General features: G+C 36.2%; 2 protein-coding genes across 5 annotated transcripts in view; one reads left to right on the top strand and one right to left on the bottom strand.

The window, feature by feature from the left end:
- Nucleotides 1-5,751, bottom strand: part of LOC145668470 (DAZ-associated protein 2) — a 48,117-nt gene extending 42,366 nt beyond the window's left edge. For both annotated transcript variants that reach the window (XM_081736387.1, XM_081736388.1), the window contains exon 1: nt 5,600-5,751. In XM_081736387.1, the coding sequence (XP_081592513.1) occupies nt 5,600-5,615 (16 nt within the window). In that variant the 5' untranslated portion in view covers nt 5,616-5,751. The remainder of the gene's footprint in view (nt 1-5,599) is intronic.
- Nucleotides 5,744-17,673, top strand: part of Cul1 (cullin 1) — an 84,922-nt gene continuing 72,992 nt past the window's right edge. The window contains exon 1 of one of the 3 annotated variants that reach the window (XM_081736384.1): nt 5,744-5,883. The gene's annotated coding sequence lies outside the window, so the exon portion shown is untranslated. The other 2 variants (XM_081736386.1, XM_081736385.1) reach the window with 2 other exon arrangements.

Here is a 17,673-nt window from a genome sequence, read left to right as displayed (position 1 = left end):
AATAATACTACTACTTCTACTACTAATAACAGTAGGAAGGGGAAATTCATTCAAATTTTTGTTACATGAAAAATACATTATTATTATTATTATGTTCACATGGTCATCCATGTCCCACATTATCTTTTCTTCTTTTATTACTTGCTGAATGCACTTTGTCCAGTCTTCTCGAGTAATGCCAGACACGACAGACTCAACGAGAACTTCAATGTTTTGTTGTGCCTGGCTACGAAACCCTTTGACTTCATATAAGCTCAATAGGGTTTAGGTTGCAATGATATGGAGGCAAACAAATTACATGATCTGCCTCTTCAGCAAGGTCATCTATAACATATTTTTTAATGTTATTTTGAGCACGTTTCGCTTGTTGGTGTTTCACCACAACACTCGCGGAACTGGGACTCATGTCAGATATCTTTCAGACTTAAAAGCACAACACACAGTTAGATTGGTGCCATAATTACTGCGCATGCTTAGTGTTTATTTGTATTGTTTCATTAATCACATGCGATTACAGTATTATTAGATAATCCGTACTATATTTTTGTCATTTATAATAATCTAGCAGTTTTATATGGAGCTTCAAAGTGAAATTAATAATCAAATCATATGAACTATTTTGCGGAAGAGTACAAGCGTCGGTAGGACAACAGCAAATCAACAAGATTTACTTTCACGTGGCTTTATCGCAGTTTAAAGCTTAGGCCGAACATTGTTTAGAAACTATTTGACCTTTCTGATGTTAAAAAAAGTGCACATAGAACCAAAAGGCGGAATTATTTTTTTTTTCCTACCTTCCTTGAAATGGCTGAACTTTGACATCAGAGAAAGACGTAGACAGGCCGAGAAAAACCTTTGGTCACTTGAAGTTAAAAAATAAGTTTGTCAAACATTGTATATCACACTTCTTTTATGTGAGTTGGTAAGTTTGATCTGAAAGTCACTTAATGTGCCTATGATACCACAGCAGACTGCTTTTTCCAAATTCCAAAGCACTTAGTAAGTTTCTAAATAATTTCGCCATAAAAGTTACTTTCTCCGAATATACCTTCAGAAGTTACATATGCATGTAGTCACGGAAATACTCTGTAAATACCTTGAATATATAAGTACATACTATTAGTTTTGACTACTTGATTGCAATTCTCTCTCGCCACAAATACGCTATTACCTGCCCATCACGAGAACTCAAGGTGGAAAATAAAATAATCTTAAAACTATAATATAAGCCGCTTGAAGACCAATCGTATCAACGAACTTAAAGACCTTACTTATTTGTTCAACGAACTTAAAGACCTTACTTATTTGTTCTATAGTTAAGTACAACCAAGCATGTTAAACCTCAAACGTTTGCTCGAACGCTGTCAGCATTCTCAAGACACAGGAAAAACACTATTAACATATGTCAGCAAAAATTCGAGTTTACATGTTTGGCTTAACTACATAACAGAGAAGAACAAACAGAGTATCTTTCGAGTTTACTGATAGTCTCAAAATTGATTGGTTGCACGATCAGTTTCAGTATCGAGGCTATATGAGACGCGGACCTAGTATTAAGGTGGAATCCGAACCACTGTGATGTGTTCAAATTTCAAGACTCTCCCAATGTGAATAGAACTAGGGAATACAAGCACTAAAGGCGCGCGCACTAGCCACTTGCCCGACTCAGAGAAATGATAGTCTCTAAGTATCATTCCAAAAATCACGCTCACTCAATAATAGAATGTTCATTTTTAAGTACACTTATGCAATTCGGACTGTTAGGGAAAGAACAATAAATGAGAGTTCTCAGAGGATTCAGTTCTATTCTTCTATTTTTATCATTCCACTAACTATTTCAGAATAAGCCATTTTCTTTTTTTGTTGTTTGAAACTGTTTATCGTTCAAGATTCTATTATAGAATCGTCATGCTCGACCTTCTGGAACACAAGTTCTAACTGAATAACTGGATTGGTAGAATGTGTTATTACTCGAAAATGTTCTAACCACTTGTAAGATACAAATGAAACTCCTATGGACTTGAAAATACCTCAGTCTATAGTTTTATCACCATTATAAATACAGGAAATAACATAAAAAACAAACTTTTACCTAGAGAATTAAATAATTACAGCACTACTTAATTATTACACAATTTCGTAAACTTTTCTAATCTAACCATTACAGCGTTGTAATGTAACTTAACAGCTGTAGCACTGACGTTGAATAGTCCTCATGATCTCTTACGGCGGTACTAACCTTATTCGCCGCGAGAGAAATTCCCATGAAGTGGTACATACTACACGGATTACTCTGTAATACTTTTAACTTCATTACACCTGGAACTTAGCGTCAGCTATTTGTAACTTTCACTTACTAATATAGTGAATAACTTTCACTTAACTGATCTAAATAATTACGTAACATCAAAGAAACGAGACAATACATATTACTCATACGAGGAATCATGATTTTAAACTATATAAACACCTCTGAACTTTAGCTTGTCTCCTGGAGTGGGTCCAGACACACACCCAGAGATGCCAAGTTATATAAATGAGTTTGATTCTTTAATACATATATAATTGTATATTGGTATTCCCCATTTGAAGTGTGTCTTATTTTATGTTTAATAGTTGAATTTCAGAAAAGGTAATAATGAAAAGACCAAAAACATTATGGAAAGTAACTTTACAGAAAATTACTCCGAATCTTGGTAATTTTCATGTTCTATAAATGATCATCACTCTTTACTTTTTACCATATAAAGTGTATTCGCTTTGCAGCTGGAACAGCTTTTTGTAAATTCGTAACACGCAACGTCAAATAAGTAACATAACTAACATTGAACTGAAAAATCATGCAACGGCATAATAGTGTCCCTCTTTATAAACCATTAATTTTCAAGAAGTTTTATTTCACACATACAGTCGTATACTTATGCCTGTGTTGTGACTCAGTTCCCTCTGTGAGTGGGTTTTCTTGGAGTTCTGTTCATTCTCACTTTATTCATAATAATCATCAACGTCTTCCTTTGCCTCGAAGAAGAAAGAAAGAAAGAAAAAAAATCCCTACTGTTGCAGACCAATATTGTGGTGTGTGTGTGCAATCTTATCTAAGCCTTCCGATTCCTGTTTCCTTATAATAAGCTTCATGTATATTCAGGAATATCTGTGTCTACTCAGTTTAACGAGATTTACTATATAATTGTTTTAACTCAATCTGGCCCGAAGTTAAGACGACTACTACGAAACATTCTTTAAAAAATATTTAAATTATAGTACACAAACTGTTTCACCACGTTCACAGTAAGTTAAAAAAAAATAGAAAAGAAAAAAAAAACTTCGTTTAAATGATTGGGGAACGGTGGCTCAATGCAGAGGTTTCCTCTCTGGTGCGTGGGGGGTCTGGTTCGATCCTCGGCCAAGGAAATTTGTAGTGTACAACATCGTGCTCGTGGGTTTTCTCGGGGTACTCCTTCCATTTTCTCATTCCACTAATTCTTTCATCATTCACTTGCTTCAATCATCGTCTCAGCCTATCAGACATAATCGTAGGACGTTACAGTAAAAGATTTTGATTTCGTTTTCATTTACATACAGCGGACATTTTCTACGGAAAACCCTTTCATATTTTTTCATGTTACTTTGTATTCACGATTTCCTATGCCCATATACTAACAGCAGGTCGTTGAGTATAAGATGGTCAGGAAATAATGAGACAACTATTCCACTAGCGCTACGGAGCGTTGTACAAGTGACCGATCCCCTCTCTACGCTCTCACGAACTACTCGAGTAAAACTAATCTTGAATAAAACTTTGTAGTGTATCTTATAAAAATCAGTATTTTTACAAAGTTTTCACAAAACATCTTTGGAGCACGTTGGCCGAAGTGCTAAGTTCCTGGAGCGAGGGCTTTCTGCATTGACAGGTCAACTGACTGTGGTGGACAACATCGTATTCGTGGGGACTCCTGAGTCTCCACTTTCCTTCCACATTCTCATTCCACCACTTCCATATTAATTCATTTTCTTTCATCATCCTTCTAAAGGGCATATATCTGGGACATTCAACTACAAATTTCATATTTTAACGGAAATTTAAAATCGCGGTGAGGAGTTACTCTTTCATTTTGACCAAGGGTTAAGTTTCATTAGTTGATCGTATGTAAAAAGAGCGGAAGTTGTGTTTATTTTTCTCTATAAGTTGCAACATTGGGTGGATGCAACTAACTTTCATTCTTCATGAATTGCAGCCCCCAACCAATAGGCTCGGAAGGCTGAAGGAAAAGTTTTCATTAAAATCGCGTAAGCTTCGACAATTAGCGTAGAACACACTGATAGCAAACGGACCGGTACTCAAATGGCGACCGAGTCGAATGGTAGAAATAGCTTAAAAGTAATTGGTCTAATGTAACTTTTTAGCAAGAAAGATATGACAGGACACCACTCACTTCATCCGCGTTGGATTGGATACTGTAAGAATTTATCACATCTTAAAATGGAATATAATTATGATTTACTGAGACAGTAATTAGATATGCGATACACATGTTAACGATTTTGAGATATTCATGGATAGCACTATCTCTCATACTTTCGAATGAAGAATTTCTGGTTACTTGAAGTTTAACACCGAGATTACATGATATAGACCTACATCTTAACATAGGCTCGGAAATACACAAGCTCACAGGGAATCTAACCTGGGTCTCCCACCTTGACTCCTACGCTAACCATGTAGCCTTACGGGAACTCGCAGAATTTCTGGATAGGTCTATAATGCTCTTAGGTGACCAGGGTATTTCAAAGTTTATAAACAATCAACTGCATTAAGAAAATTGATATTTTTTATCAACTTCTTCTACGGTAAGTGAAAAAAGCTTAATCAATTAAGAAAAATGCACCTTTGTCTGTTTTGTCAAACTGTTTTGTATGCTTTTACAGAGTTACGCCCAAAATCCTTGTTTAAATTCGTCCATTGAATTTTCGTATTTACACCGAATTTCCAGTGGCATAAAAATACAACTTTTACATTCGAAAATAATTAAATGAAAATAATATACGGGAAAGAAGCAATAAGGAGCAACCTTACAAATACACCCATAAAAATTTGAAAGTTACGAATGAATATTGCTGAAACTGAATTAACGCATTAGTGTTTGTATACAACTTAATACTAACATTTAATATAATCACAGAAATTATACACACATTTGCTTTTGCTTTCTGAACATCTAAGCTCCAAATAATGCAATTCTACCTCATTATTCCATTTTAAAAAGCATGTCTCGCACTTTCAGTAATTTCGGGGCTGCCTATAGCAAGACTGCAAACATGGCGGTCAATGCAGCTGAGCAAACCTGTGAATGATAAAACTGTGTTCGATCTAAACACCTTCACGGAATTACCTTTACCAGCACATTTTGTTCAGAATATTATGTAAAAAATTGGATGGTATCCATTTATAAGTGGAAAACGACAGTCAAAAAGCAATAATGAAGTGGTTGGAACTTCGTATGATCCAGATTGGTTAATACAGAGCACTATAGGATTATATTTATCGAAATATTAGGTATTTTAATAAGATAGTGACTAAAATGTTTAAAATATACGTTACCTTTCTTGTCAGACATTACAAATGTAAATTACTGCTGTTTTGCTAAAAATTTCGCACAGTGTCAAATTGCTTCCAACACTAAATGGCTGCGGTACTTGTCTCGTCTGAAGAAGCGGAAGTAACGCGAATTGCGAGATTATAAGAGACAACTGGTGTCAGTGAAGTTATTGGAGTGTATGTTTAGGTCATAGAAATATTTTTCTTTGGAAATTTTTTAAATTTCTGTATTTGTTTTCATTTCGTCCAGTAAACAAAAGACTTGTTGTTATGTTATTTGTTTAAAGGTAGGTATAGAGCAAGCAGTGAACATGTAGCTTTTATTAATAGAGATAACCCGATGATTATCATTCATACGCAGATTTCATTTGTTTGTTGAACTGTATAGTGACATGTGTAAGTTGATTTCTTTTGTCTTGGAATTTTATTGTGTGCAACATTTTCTTTGGAGCAGTGTAAACTCGAAGTTTCTTACCCATTTTATTCATTTTCGACAAAAAAATATAATTTTTCGTGTCAAATAATGGGGTAATACAATTTGGTGCTGTGAGTAGAGTGAAACTTTTATTCTTTATGCCTAGTGTCCTAGGTTCATGCAACTTCTGATCATTGTCTATTTGATGAAAAACTATCTATCTATCTTTCATTCAAGTTACGAATAAAAACTTAAATTCAAATTGTGTTCATTCCAGAACTGAATAAAGCAGACTTATTAAAGTCGAACATCAGGGAAACATTTTGTAATGTAGTTAATGAAGCATGTAGCATGTAATTTGCATACAATGTAACTGTGTAAGGTTAGGAGGTGCAAAATAGTACTTTAGTGTTAACATCTTTTGCCCTGAATTAACATATGCACCCATGACAAAGGCGGGGGACTTACTCAAAACACGCTACCCGTTCAGTATAATGAATACCAAATGCATAACAAATTCTTGAAACCTGTTATCTTGACGTGATGATAACACATTATTAATTAAGTGTTCAAAATTAACGCGTTCCTTTTTTTCTTGTAGGCTGAGTAGGTAAGTTTTGCATTCCTTTTGGGTGAAGCTCGCATATTTCTAAAATATCAATAAATATTCTTATTTTTGTCGATTGGCGCATAAAAACATGGTATCGTCTCTCTCTCTGGAAAACCTCCGAGACTAACTTGAAGGTGGAAATAATTTGAAACATTCATATAGCTCTTTTTTCACACTATAATATTTGCGTGAGAGTTAAAAAATATATAACCCTTTCCTGTTGTAAAACAAAATAATGAAGATTAAGTTCTTCCAGGTTTACGTCCCTTGTTTATTCCCTCTGGAGTAGAACGGATTATTAATGAAAAAAGTAGGAGGAATGCCGAAAGACCTGGTATGGAGGAAATAGGAGAATTCTGAGAAACAGCATGGACACAATATTGTCCACTCTGCCAACTACTGGTATGAGTAGAAAGCGTAAGACAAATAATTGTCTGAACATCACACCGTTTCAATGTAAAGTTCGTGCTATTCTATTTCATGGGGCATACCGATGTTCTTGTGCAGGAAATGCACTCTTACTGCCTTAGGTAGTATTACTTAGGGGAGGAGTTGCGTTAATTGGTGCAGATTCACTTTAGGAGGGCTGGGTATAAAACAAACTTAAAGACACAAACCAATTTGTGCTAGGTGCCAGCGCTCGGGATGCGTCCGTAGGAAGCAGGTGAGTATACTTGTGGACTACATATGATAACACAACTAAGGTACTTTTCAAGGGAATTTTCACCAGTCCTTTCCTCTTTTCTCTGCACCCTTTTACTACAAGTTTCTTTCATTTATTTTACGTCTTACATTACCGCATACTATGTTAAGCCATTAACTGATTCATTTCTCATATTTAATGTCGTTTGCTGGTCGCATTTCTGACATATTACACTTGAATGACTCTCACTCTTATTTGATTAGACCTACGTTGTTTTCCTATAATCGAAGAATGTGAGCAATCTAAGAATAGAAATTCTTTAAATCTTAATGTGTTATCTTTTCTCATTTCAGATAATTCAGATTGCTGTTTTAATGTTTTTTAATACTTGAAAACGACATTTCTCAGTTCTGCCATATGTTAACACTGCCAGTACGTTACTTCAGACTGCTCTCTGGAACAATCGGACGGTTTTTAATATGTCGACCGTTAAGCATCACGGCTTACAACGCTGCCTTTTATCGCTTCCATTTTTAACAGTACGTTCTTATGTGTTTATAAGTGCAGACTTTGTATTACATATTCTAGCCTTTTACACATGCCTTAAGTAAGATCCACACATACATTCCGATGTTCCTCTTTCGAAATCAGAATTTATATTCATAAGTTTTACAAAACTGCCCCCATAAAATAGAATAAAACGGTAAAATCTGTAATATTGTCAGATTACTTTGCTTCTAAACGATTTAGTTTAATTACCGAGTATGGTGAAAATACTCAGTATTTATGATTATTCTTACATGAAACAAGGGCATATTTTTGGAATTGGAGGCCCAGAGCTTTTTGCTTAAAATTCGTACTTTTTTGCTATATTTTCTGTATTTTTGATGGTTTAGATTACGTTAGGTTAGGATTTTGGATTCCTGAGAGTCCAAATTCTTTGCTTAAAATTCGTACTTTTCATATTTTCTGTGTTTTTGATGGTTTAGGCTAAGTTAGTACTTTGTAATTACCCTTCGTAACATCAATTCATTTCTCGTGTAAACACGGTGTTTTCTACCTGATTTTGTCTCCCCTTCCCCAGTTTCAAAATTATTTCGAAAGAAATAAGTGCAAGAGTATGTTCAGAGTTACACATGCCGAATTGTTAGGGACTTTGCCCTGAAGAAAGGCGATTATAAAAAGGAAAGTTAAACGCAGAGGGAAGCGTAATAGAACGAATTCGTTCTTTTTTTGGGAACGAGAAACGAACCGTAGCGAAAGAACGAGTTACTTTTTAAAAGGAGGTTTCCAAACACTCAGGATAATAGAATTCATAGTCTGAAAGAGAAGCAGCGGCAGGAACTTTGTGAAATCACTAAGTCTGCAAAGATGAATAGAGCCTACGACTAGGTTTGTTTATTTCTGTGAAAATAGCTTGTATACACTGTATGTAGAGTTTTTGTTACAGAGAATTAAATAAGACTTTTCGTTTTGCTTATTTTATAATTTGGGGATAGCTATATCATTTGCATAAATAAGTGCATAGACCGTGTGTTTTTTTTGGTTTTTTTTTTTTTTTTTTAACTGTTACATTTTACTTGTTACTGATTTAATTTAATTTAAAGAAATTAGAAGAGAGTCAGGTAAGAGAGGAATACCAGATTGAAGTTTCGAATAGATTCTCGGTTTTAGAAGACTCGGAGTGCACTAGTGTTGAGGATACTTGGATTGAAATTAGAGATAGCATTAAAAGTTCAGCAATAGAAAAATTGGGACACGCGGAAATACGTAGGAACAAACCATGGTTCGACCAAGAATGCATTAAACTAGCAGAGAAGAGAAAACAGGCAAAATTACGGTGGCTACAAAATCCGAATGAAATAACTACACAAAATTTCGCAGATATCAGGCGGGAAACTTCCAAAACTTTTAGAACAAAGAAACGGGATTTTTTGAAAGCTAAAATTAAGGAACTTGAAGATAATAGTAAAAATAAAAATATTCGGGACATGTATAAGGGGATAACCGAATTTAAGAAAGGCTATCAACTTCGTGCTTATATATTAAAGAAATCTGACGGAACAGTTCTCACTGATACGGATAGCCTCTTAAATAGATGGAAAGATTTCTTTGACGATTTGCTGAACACGCAGGCAAAAACTAATGTGCGTGGAGAAAAGGAGATACACACCGCAGAACCGTATATTCCAGAACCCAATCGAATAGAAGTGGAAGCCGCTATAAAGAAATTAAAGAAACACAAATCTCCGGGTGTAGATGAAATTCCGGCTGAGTTAATTTTAGCTGGAGGCGAAAAATTGTGGAACAAGATACACAAACTCATTCTCCTTATCTGGCAGGAGCTCATGTGGTTCGGATTCCACGTTAATCAGTAGGTCCACGTCTCATATAGCCTCGCTGCTGAAAGGGACGCTAAACTAAAATCAACTCATTCTCCTTATCTGGAACAAGGAAGAATTGCCACAAGAGTGGAAAGAGTCAATCATTGTTCCAATTCACAAGAAAGGCGACAAAAGTGACTGTAATAATTATCGAGGCATTTCTCTTCTGTCAACATCCTATAAAATCCTTTCAAATATTGTGTTAGCAAGATTGACCCCATACGCAGATGAAATTATTGGAGATTATCAGTGCGGATTTAGACGAAATCGATCAACTATCGACCAAATATTTACCATTCGCCAAATACTCGAAAAGAAGTGGGAATACAATACCCCGGCACATCAACTATTTATTGATTTTAGATAGGCTTACGACTCGGTTAGGAGAGAAACATTATACAACGTTCTTACAGAGCTTGGAATACCGAGAAAGCTAATTAGATTAATTAAGATATGTTTAAGTGAATCCCAAAATAAAGTCCGGGTAGGAAAATTTTTGTCCACGAGCTTCCACGTCGAAAATGGCCTGAAACAAGGAGATGCGTTGTCGCCATTATTATTTAACTTTGTGCTGGAATACGCCATAAGGAAAATCAAAGATAGCAACCAGGGCCTAGAGTTGAACGGCATTCACCAGGTTATGGCATATGTTGATGATGTAAATTTAATAGGGGATGATAGGAGAACAGTAGAAATAAATGCAGAGATATTATTAAACGCTTGCAGGGACTTGGGTTTAGAAGTAAATGCAGAGAAAACTAAATACATGGAAGTGCGTCGGGACCGTAATACGGCAAATTGTGGAGGCGTTAAAATATTAAATAATACTTTTGATAAAGTGGATACTTTCAAATATTTAGGATCAATATTAACAGACGAAAATCATATTCACGAAGAAATTAAATGTCGACTAAAAGCAGGGAATTCATGTTACTATTCGGTTCAAAATCTCTTGTCGTCGCGAATTCTGTCGAGGAATTTGAAGCTTAAAATATATAAAACGATAATCATGCCTGTTGTTCTGTATGGTTGCGAAACATGGTCGCTTACTCTGAGAGAAGAACATAGACTGAAAGTATTTGAAAACAGGATCCTGAGAAGAATATTCGGACCCAAGAGGAACGAGAAGCTTCATAACGAGGAACGGCGGAAGCTTCATAACGAGGAACTACATAGTTTATATGGTTTACCCAACATTGTTAGGATCGTCAAGTCTTAGGAGGCTTAGGTGGGCAGGTCATGTAGCTAGAATGGAAGAAAGTAAAAACGCTTTCAAAGTCTTGACTGGTAGACCCATAGGAAAACGACCATTAGGAAGACCTAGGCGCAGATGGGAAAATAATATTAAGATGGATCTCGCAGAGATAGGAATACAAAGTAGAAACTGGATCCAATTAGCTAAGGATAGAATTCAGTGGAGAGCTTTTGTGTACGCGGCACTGAACCTCCGGGTTCCATAGGCCATAGAGTTAGTTAGTTTTTTTAGTTAGTTACATTTTACTTGATAGATTTCCATTTACATGTAGACTTGGGTGTTCTGAATATTTCAAAACAATATTATAAGTTACCGGTAGTGACTTTAAATAGCGCCTGCCTATGTACCTTCTGTGCCCTAGCCTCTGTGCTACTGACTTTGGCTTCCTTTGCTAAGTTCTTACATACCCTGCTGGATCACGAAATAGTTTTTTTCATCTACGTATGACAGATTCCATTTGAAGTCGTCCAGGCAAATCACAATTGGTCCCCCTTACAGTCTCAGATTTCATTCATTTTTCTTATATGGGATCTACATGCATTATTATTGAACCTATATTTTTTTCTTTTTGCTGAAAAAAAAAAAAACCTCTTTCGATATACAACCTTCCAAAATGGCTGCCCTCCTCTCAGATTGCTCGAAAAACTGAAAAACATGTCAAAAAGACAATTAAAAGTTTTATTGTAGAGAAACGAAAGTACTTAGTAACATAATCGCAATTGTAGGAAGAATATAAAGTAGTGTGTTTCGATGGAGGGGCAAAATTCGTCTGTTGGTCCAATAGGAATCGCGCAATTCACTTCCAATGTTGCCAACTTTGGTGAAAATTTTGCTAACTTCAAACCTATTTCTGTCTTCATGAGCCATATCAACCATCTGCTTCTAGCATCGAAATCTACTCGATAAGGTCTCTTGAAAATATAAAGGACTTACGTTTCTGATTATTACATCCTACGTTATAGTATAACGAAAAGCTGAAAATTTCATCAAGCCACCATGTTTGGCCGCTATTTTCTCAGAAACTTTTTTTTTTTTTTTAATAGAATTATTGGAGAAGTACCTAAGTACAGTAAAACCTGTCAACTTGGCCACTTGCTTATCTTGGCCTGGTTCTTCTTGAACCTGCATTTTCGCATAAGACATTCGTTACTTATTACTCTGTAAGTTGGCCACCTGTCTGTCTTGGAAGTTGGCCGCATTGAAGCAATGTTTGCCTATGATGATGATGATAAATTTAGCTGCGTATATTTAACTGTTTCATATTCTCATATGAGAGGCAGCTAGTATGAAACAGTTAAATCTGTAAACATATAATCTGTATTTGTGACTGTAGATAGAGAAGCATGGATTTTTGCACGATTTGTTCTTGGAAATCAATGACTAGAACACTACCCTGATAAAGGGATGGTAAAGAAAGATGTAAATAAGCAAAAACACTCACAGGAATTCAGGAAATGGTTGTACGTATATATTTGTTTACCTTGTCTATATTGGTAAAGCCATTAGCTATATCGGCTCCTTTTATCAGTGGAAGGTTTAGTAATTCCTTGAAATTGTCAAGGTTAAAGCTAACTACTGTATCTCAATTGTCGACTGTTGGCACATGATGGCTTGTCGAAGAGTAGTGGAGTTTTTGTGATATGAATTCCCTTGAGATTTTCTCAAAACCTCTTTTGCTCCGAGAGAGCTTGTAGCTCATTAACAATGCAAAAAGAATAAAAGAAATACGTCTAGAATGAGTTTGCAGATTATATGTTTTGTCTGTACAACAAAATTGAAGCGCGTTGGATTTTATCTAAATTGAAAAGAAAGCAAACAAAAAACAAGAAAGAACAGTAACAACTGAAAACAAGTTATATAAACTACATATAAATTGTTCAATTTATAATTTTGCTTATCTTGTTTTCAGTCTGAATAACTCGGTGTGCTACAATATCAATATCAATAAACTGCATACTTGTGTTTCCATTTTATGGTTGGTGTGTGTTGTTGTTTTCAATCCGAATAATTGTACCAGGCTAGTTTTCAGATTAAACATACTGTACTAATTTTTTCTAGTACTGTATATTGTTATTATTACTCTACGTAGATTATTTAAAAGTAGCTGTCGTATCATTGCTTATTAAAATTTTACAATCAAATAATACTAGAAATCCTATTCTAAAAATACACCAATCACACTTGCTTTCTGTAAGTTGGCCACTTTTCAATGGAACCGGTTGTGGCCAACAGAGACAGGTTTCACTGTGTTGAATATCCGTTAACCGTTCATGCGACTGCATCCCCTAACGTTCGCAGTTAATTACTGAGATTTCGGTTTTTGTACTTGGAATGTAAATATTTCCTACGGACATTCAGGTCCTGTATACAAGGCAATTTGAAAAGCAGTATGGAGATTTTGAGAGTTTAATCCTGACATCAAATCAAGTAGAGAAGTTCCTATAAACAGGAGTCGAATTCCCTTCGTTTTCGAGTTACAGGGTTTCCAACTCGGGACCCAAAATCGGCTCGCGACAATGGAAAATAGTGTATATATACGAAGTTCGTTCAATAATGATTGGAACCCCCCCTATAACTGGTGCCAAGTAGCAGTTTGAAATGTTTGTATATGTATGCATTAAGATAGACTATAGTACTATCAAACCCCACTAAATGATTTTGTTTCTTTCCGTAGGTAGCACATTGTAGGAGCAGTTGTTCCAACTTGCCAGGACGCTGGTGGACAGCGAAAAGGCAGCATGGAAGCAGACGCACATGGGCAACGGTGGACAGTGTGATTTCTCTGGAAGGAAGGAGTAAATACTTTAGACATCCACAACAGATTATTAGCTGTATGTGGGGACACAGCACCAAGTCGCAGATCCGTGTTTGGTTGGGTATCCGAATTCAAAGAAGGCAAAGACAGTGCTGCAAAAAAACAAAAGCACTGGGCGTCCTGCAACTGCACGCGGACCAAGCAATGCCGCGCGAGTGAATGATTTGATAATGGAGCACAGGAGAATTACATTTGATGAACTAGAGAAAGAAACAGGTCTATCACGGGCTTCCCTGTACACTATCATTCAAGAGGATTTGAAGCTTCACAAGGTGTGTGCACAGAGGGTGCCTCATGACCTCACCATTGCACAGAAACAAAAGCGTGTGGAGATTTGCCAGCAGTTGATGCAACAATACAGTGAAAATCCGACCGAGTTCTTTGAACGTCTGGTCACCGTCGACGAAACTTGGTTCCTCTACGAGACTCCAGAAAAGAAACGCCAGACCATGGAATGGAGGCATACTGGCAACAAGGCACGGATGGAACTGTTCGTGCGGAAACAAATGGCGACCGTTTCCTGGGATCAGGAAGGGATACTGATGGTGGAATGGCTCCCTCCCAATACGTCCATCGACAGTGAGAGCTACTGCAGTTCACTGCATAGACTCTGCCGACGCATCCAACAACGCCTACAAAGAAAATGGGGCCGTGGCGTTCTTCTCCAACACGACAATGCACGGCCACATGTCAGTCGCCAGACAATTGCCACAGTACATAAACTAGGGTTTAGTGTACTGCTGCATCCTTCATATTCGCCGGATCTGGCTCCTAGCGACTGTGGTTTGTTCGACACAATGACAGAGGGCGTGAGAGGTAAAAAGTTCAACACAAATGATTAACTCCACGCATTTGTCCGTCAATTGCAGAGAGATACTCCCAAAAGAATGGTTTGCTACACAAATAAGGGAACTTACAGAACGGTGACAACGGTGCATAGACATTGCCGGGGAATACTTCTAAAATAAACTGTAATCGTTTGTTCAATAAATGGTTCCTATGAAAACAAATTAATTGTAGTGCCAATCATTTCTGAACACCCCAAGTATATATTTCACGTTAAATCAGAAACTATGCGTTAAAGTTACGATGAAATTCAGAAAGTTGATTTATATCAATATGATGATTTTTACGTGCGTAACGACGATGCAGTTTGGTTGGCAGTGTTGCCAACTTCGCAGAACTTCTGTTTGTTTCCATATGACACTACGTGGTTTTTATTTAATGTTTGGTATTCATAAACATCACGTGAAGCACAATTTTCTCCACATCTCCACAGTTTTCGAAAACGTTTCATTAATAGGTTTTATCTCATGCGTTATTGCTAGTTTGCAACATTGAGTGTGAATTGTACTTGATGTTTACCATCATTAGTAAAACTAAAATTTCGAATAAAAACTAAGTCTGTGTAAGTTGTCATAATAATAATAAAAAAGAAGAAACTTTCTTTTTTATTATTGCGGAACCTCTCGTAACTCTACACATCAAGTTCGAACTCGTTCAAGAAGTGCTGCTGCAACCACGAAACAGTTTGTTAAGTGATTCGGTGTCGTGAACGTCGTCCTAGTGTTCTCTGGAAGCATGAAAATAGTTGTCACTGGTAATATGGCATTGTAGTGTACTAATTACAGTGCTTCTGTAAATAACAATGGAAAAGTCCTATTTCAGTAAGGACCATATTAAATGTGTTGATTGTGCTAAAAAGCATAAGATGATTGTGTACAAGAAGAATTCTAGACAATTTTTTTTTTTTAAGAAAATAATTTTACATTTAAACATAATTTAGTTTGTTACAATCTTATTTTTGCGGTAAAATATATGGATTGCGTACAGCGTGTCGGCCCAAACGTACTATTAGAGGATTATGATTATTTGTGTAATGTTCACAAGGCGATTTGAAAGGCAGTGTGAAAAATTTTAAGAGGTGAATCTTTCGCCGTAGTCTAGGTTTTATTGATGACTGCCGCTTCAATGCCGACACATTCATGTTTAGTACGTTAGCTTTCTGGTTAAGGGTTTTCAAATCTACATTGAGAGGAACAAATTCTTTATCTTGCTGGTGCAGAATTTCATCTTTACACTTTCTTCCATGGTCATCAATATCGCAAACAAACCTACGTTCTTTACGGTAAATATTCAGAGCACCCTTTACACAGATAATCATCATCCTTTAATACGCTTGGGTAGACAGAGTGCGCTTTAACGCACAAATATATACTTTATTTTCCATTGTCGCGAGCCAATATAGGGTCCCGAGTTGGAAACCCTGTAACTCGAAAACGAAGGGGAATTCGACTCATGTTTATAAGAACTTTTCTACTTGATTTGATGTCAGGATTCAACTCTGAAAGTTTTCATACTGCTTTTCAAATTGCCTTGTATATAGGACCTAAATGTCCGTAGGAAATATTTACATTTTAAGTACAAAAATCGAAATTTCAGTAATTAACTGCGAACGTTAGCGGTTGCAGCCGCATGAATTACGGATGTTCAATACTTAGGTACTTCTCCAATAGTTGTAAAAAGATGAAATTTTCAGCTTTTCATTATACTGTAACGTAGGATGTAATAATTAGAAACGTAAGTCCTTTACATTTTCAAGAGATTATCGAGTAGATTTCGATGCTAGAAGCAGATGGTTGGTATGGCTCATGAGGACAGAAATAAATGTTTGAAGTTAGTAAAATTTTCACCAAAGTTGGCAACATTGCGAGTGAATTGCGCGATTCCTATTGGACCAACAGACGAATTTTGCCCCTCCACCGAAACATACTACTTTATATTCTTCCTACGATTGCGATTGTGTTACTAAATACTTTCGTTTCTCTACAATAAAACTTTTGACATGTTTTTCAGTTTTTCGAGCAATCTGAGAGGGGACAGCCATTTTGGAACGCTGTATATCGAAGGAGAATTTTTTTTTCAGCAAAAAGAAGAAAAAATATGGGTCTAATATTTTTGTATGTAGTTTCTCATTTTAAAAAGTAAACTAAATCTGAGATAGTCGTGTGGACCACCCTGGACGATTTGAAATGGAATCATTCATATACGTAGTACCAATGGAATGTTTTTATCATTAAAAGTTGATCTTATATTTATATTCGCGATGTGTTGCCTCTCATTGTTCATTGGAAGCCACTCTGCTTTATTCTATTACTTATTTCGTTGCTATAACACAATTAAAATGCGGTTCAAGTTTACTAAACACACTATTTTCATTCTGTTGAACAGTACCTATTCTAGAGTGGAATAATACTACACCACACTAAATCTGAATAGAACTGCTTATCCGTGACGAGCGAGTTCGACTCTTTCTCAAAGCATGGATATTATATCGTCTTTTTACCATTTATTTTTTATCTTCTCAACCCAAAGGAAACAATCATGGAACATAATAAAAACATTCACCACTTCTTTCATTGATGTTGTGTAGCGTATAATAATGCCCACATTGTTTCTTCCTTTACAAACAGATACTTACTAATGGTGTCGCTAACGCTCTCGCCTTTTGTGCAAGTGATCCCGAGTTCGATTCTCGCGGGGACACTCGGTCGAAAAATATAACAGCTTTTTCATATCAGGCAAATGCTGGAATAATACCTAACATAATGGTCCCAGGCTGCTTCCTTCCTCTCCTATTTCCCAGGCAGTGTGATCACCGAGGGACGTCATCCCTCGTATTTGTGAGGCTAATATGGCCATAGATACCGAAAGCCCAGAAATCTAATTTCTAACCCTAAATACCTACTGGCAATTGTATATAGGTGTCTTTCGTTATCTGTTTGCATTAGCATATAGACTATAGCATTGGACAGATGAAGTTTGAAGACTACTATTAAGTGAGTGTCAAAAAAAGTCGAGGTTGGCTTTGTGATAGATAAACTCAGGGTGCGTGTGTTTTCTCGAGTTTCTTCCGTTTCTTAATACGTTCTTCAGTTCACCATTAGCTCATTAT

The sequence above is a fragment of the Thermobia domestica genome, chromosome 13, assembly GCF_964235325.1.
Source record: "Thermobia domestica chromosome 13, izTheDome1.hap1.1, whole genome shotgun sequence".
Lineage (NCBI taxonomy): Eukaryota > Metazoa > Arthropoda > Insecta > Zygentoma > Lepismatidae > Thermobia > Thermobia domestica.
This window is presented reverse-complemented; position numbering and strand designations above follow the sequence as displayed.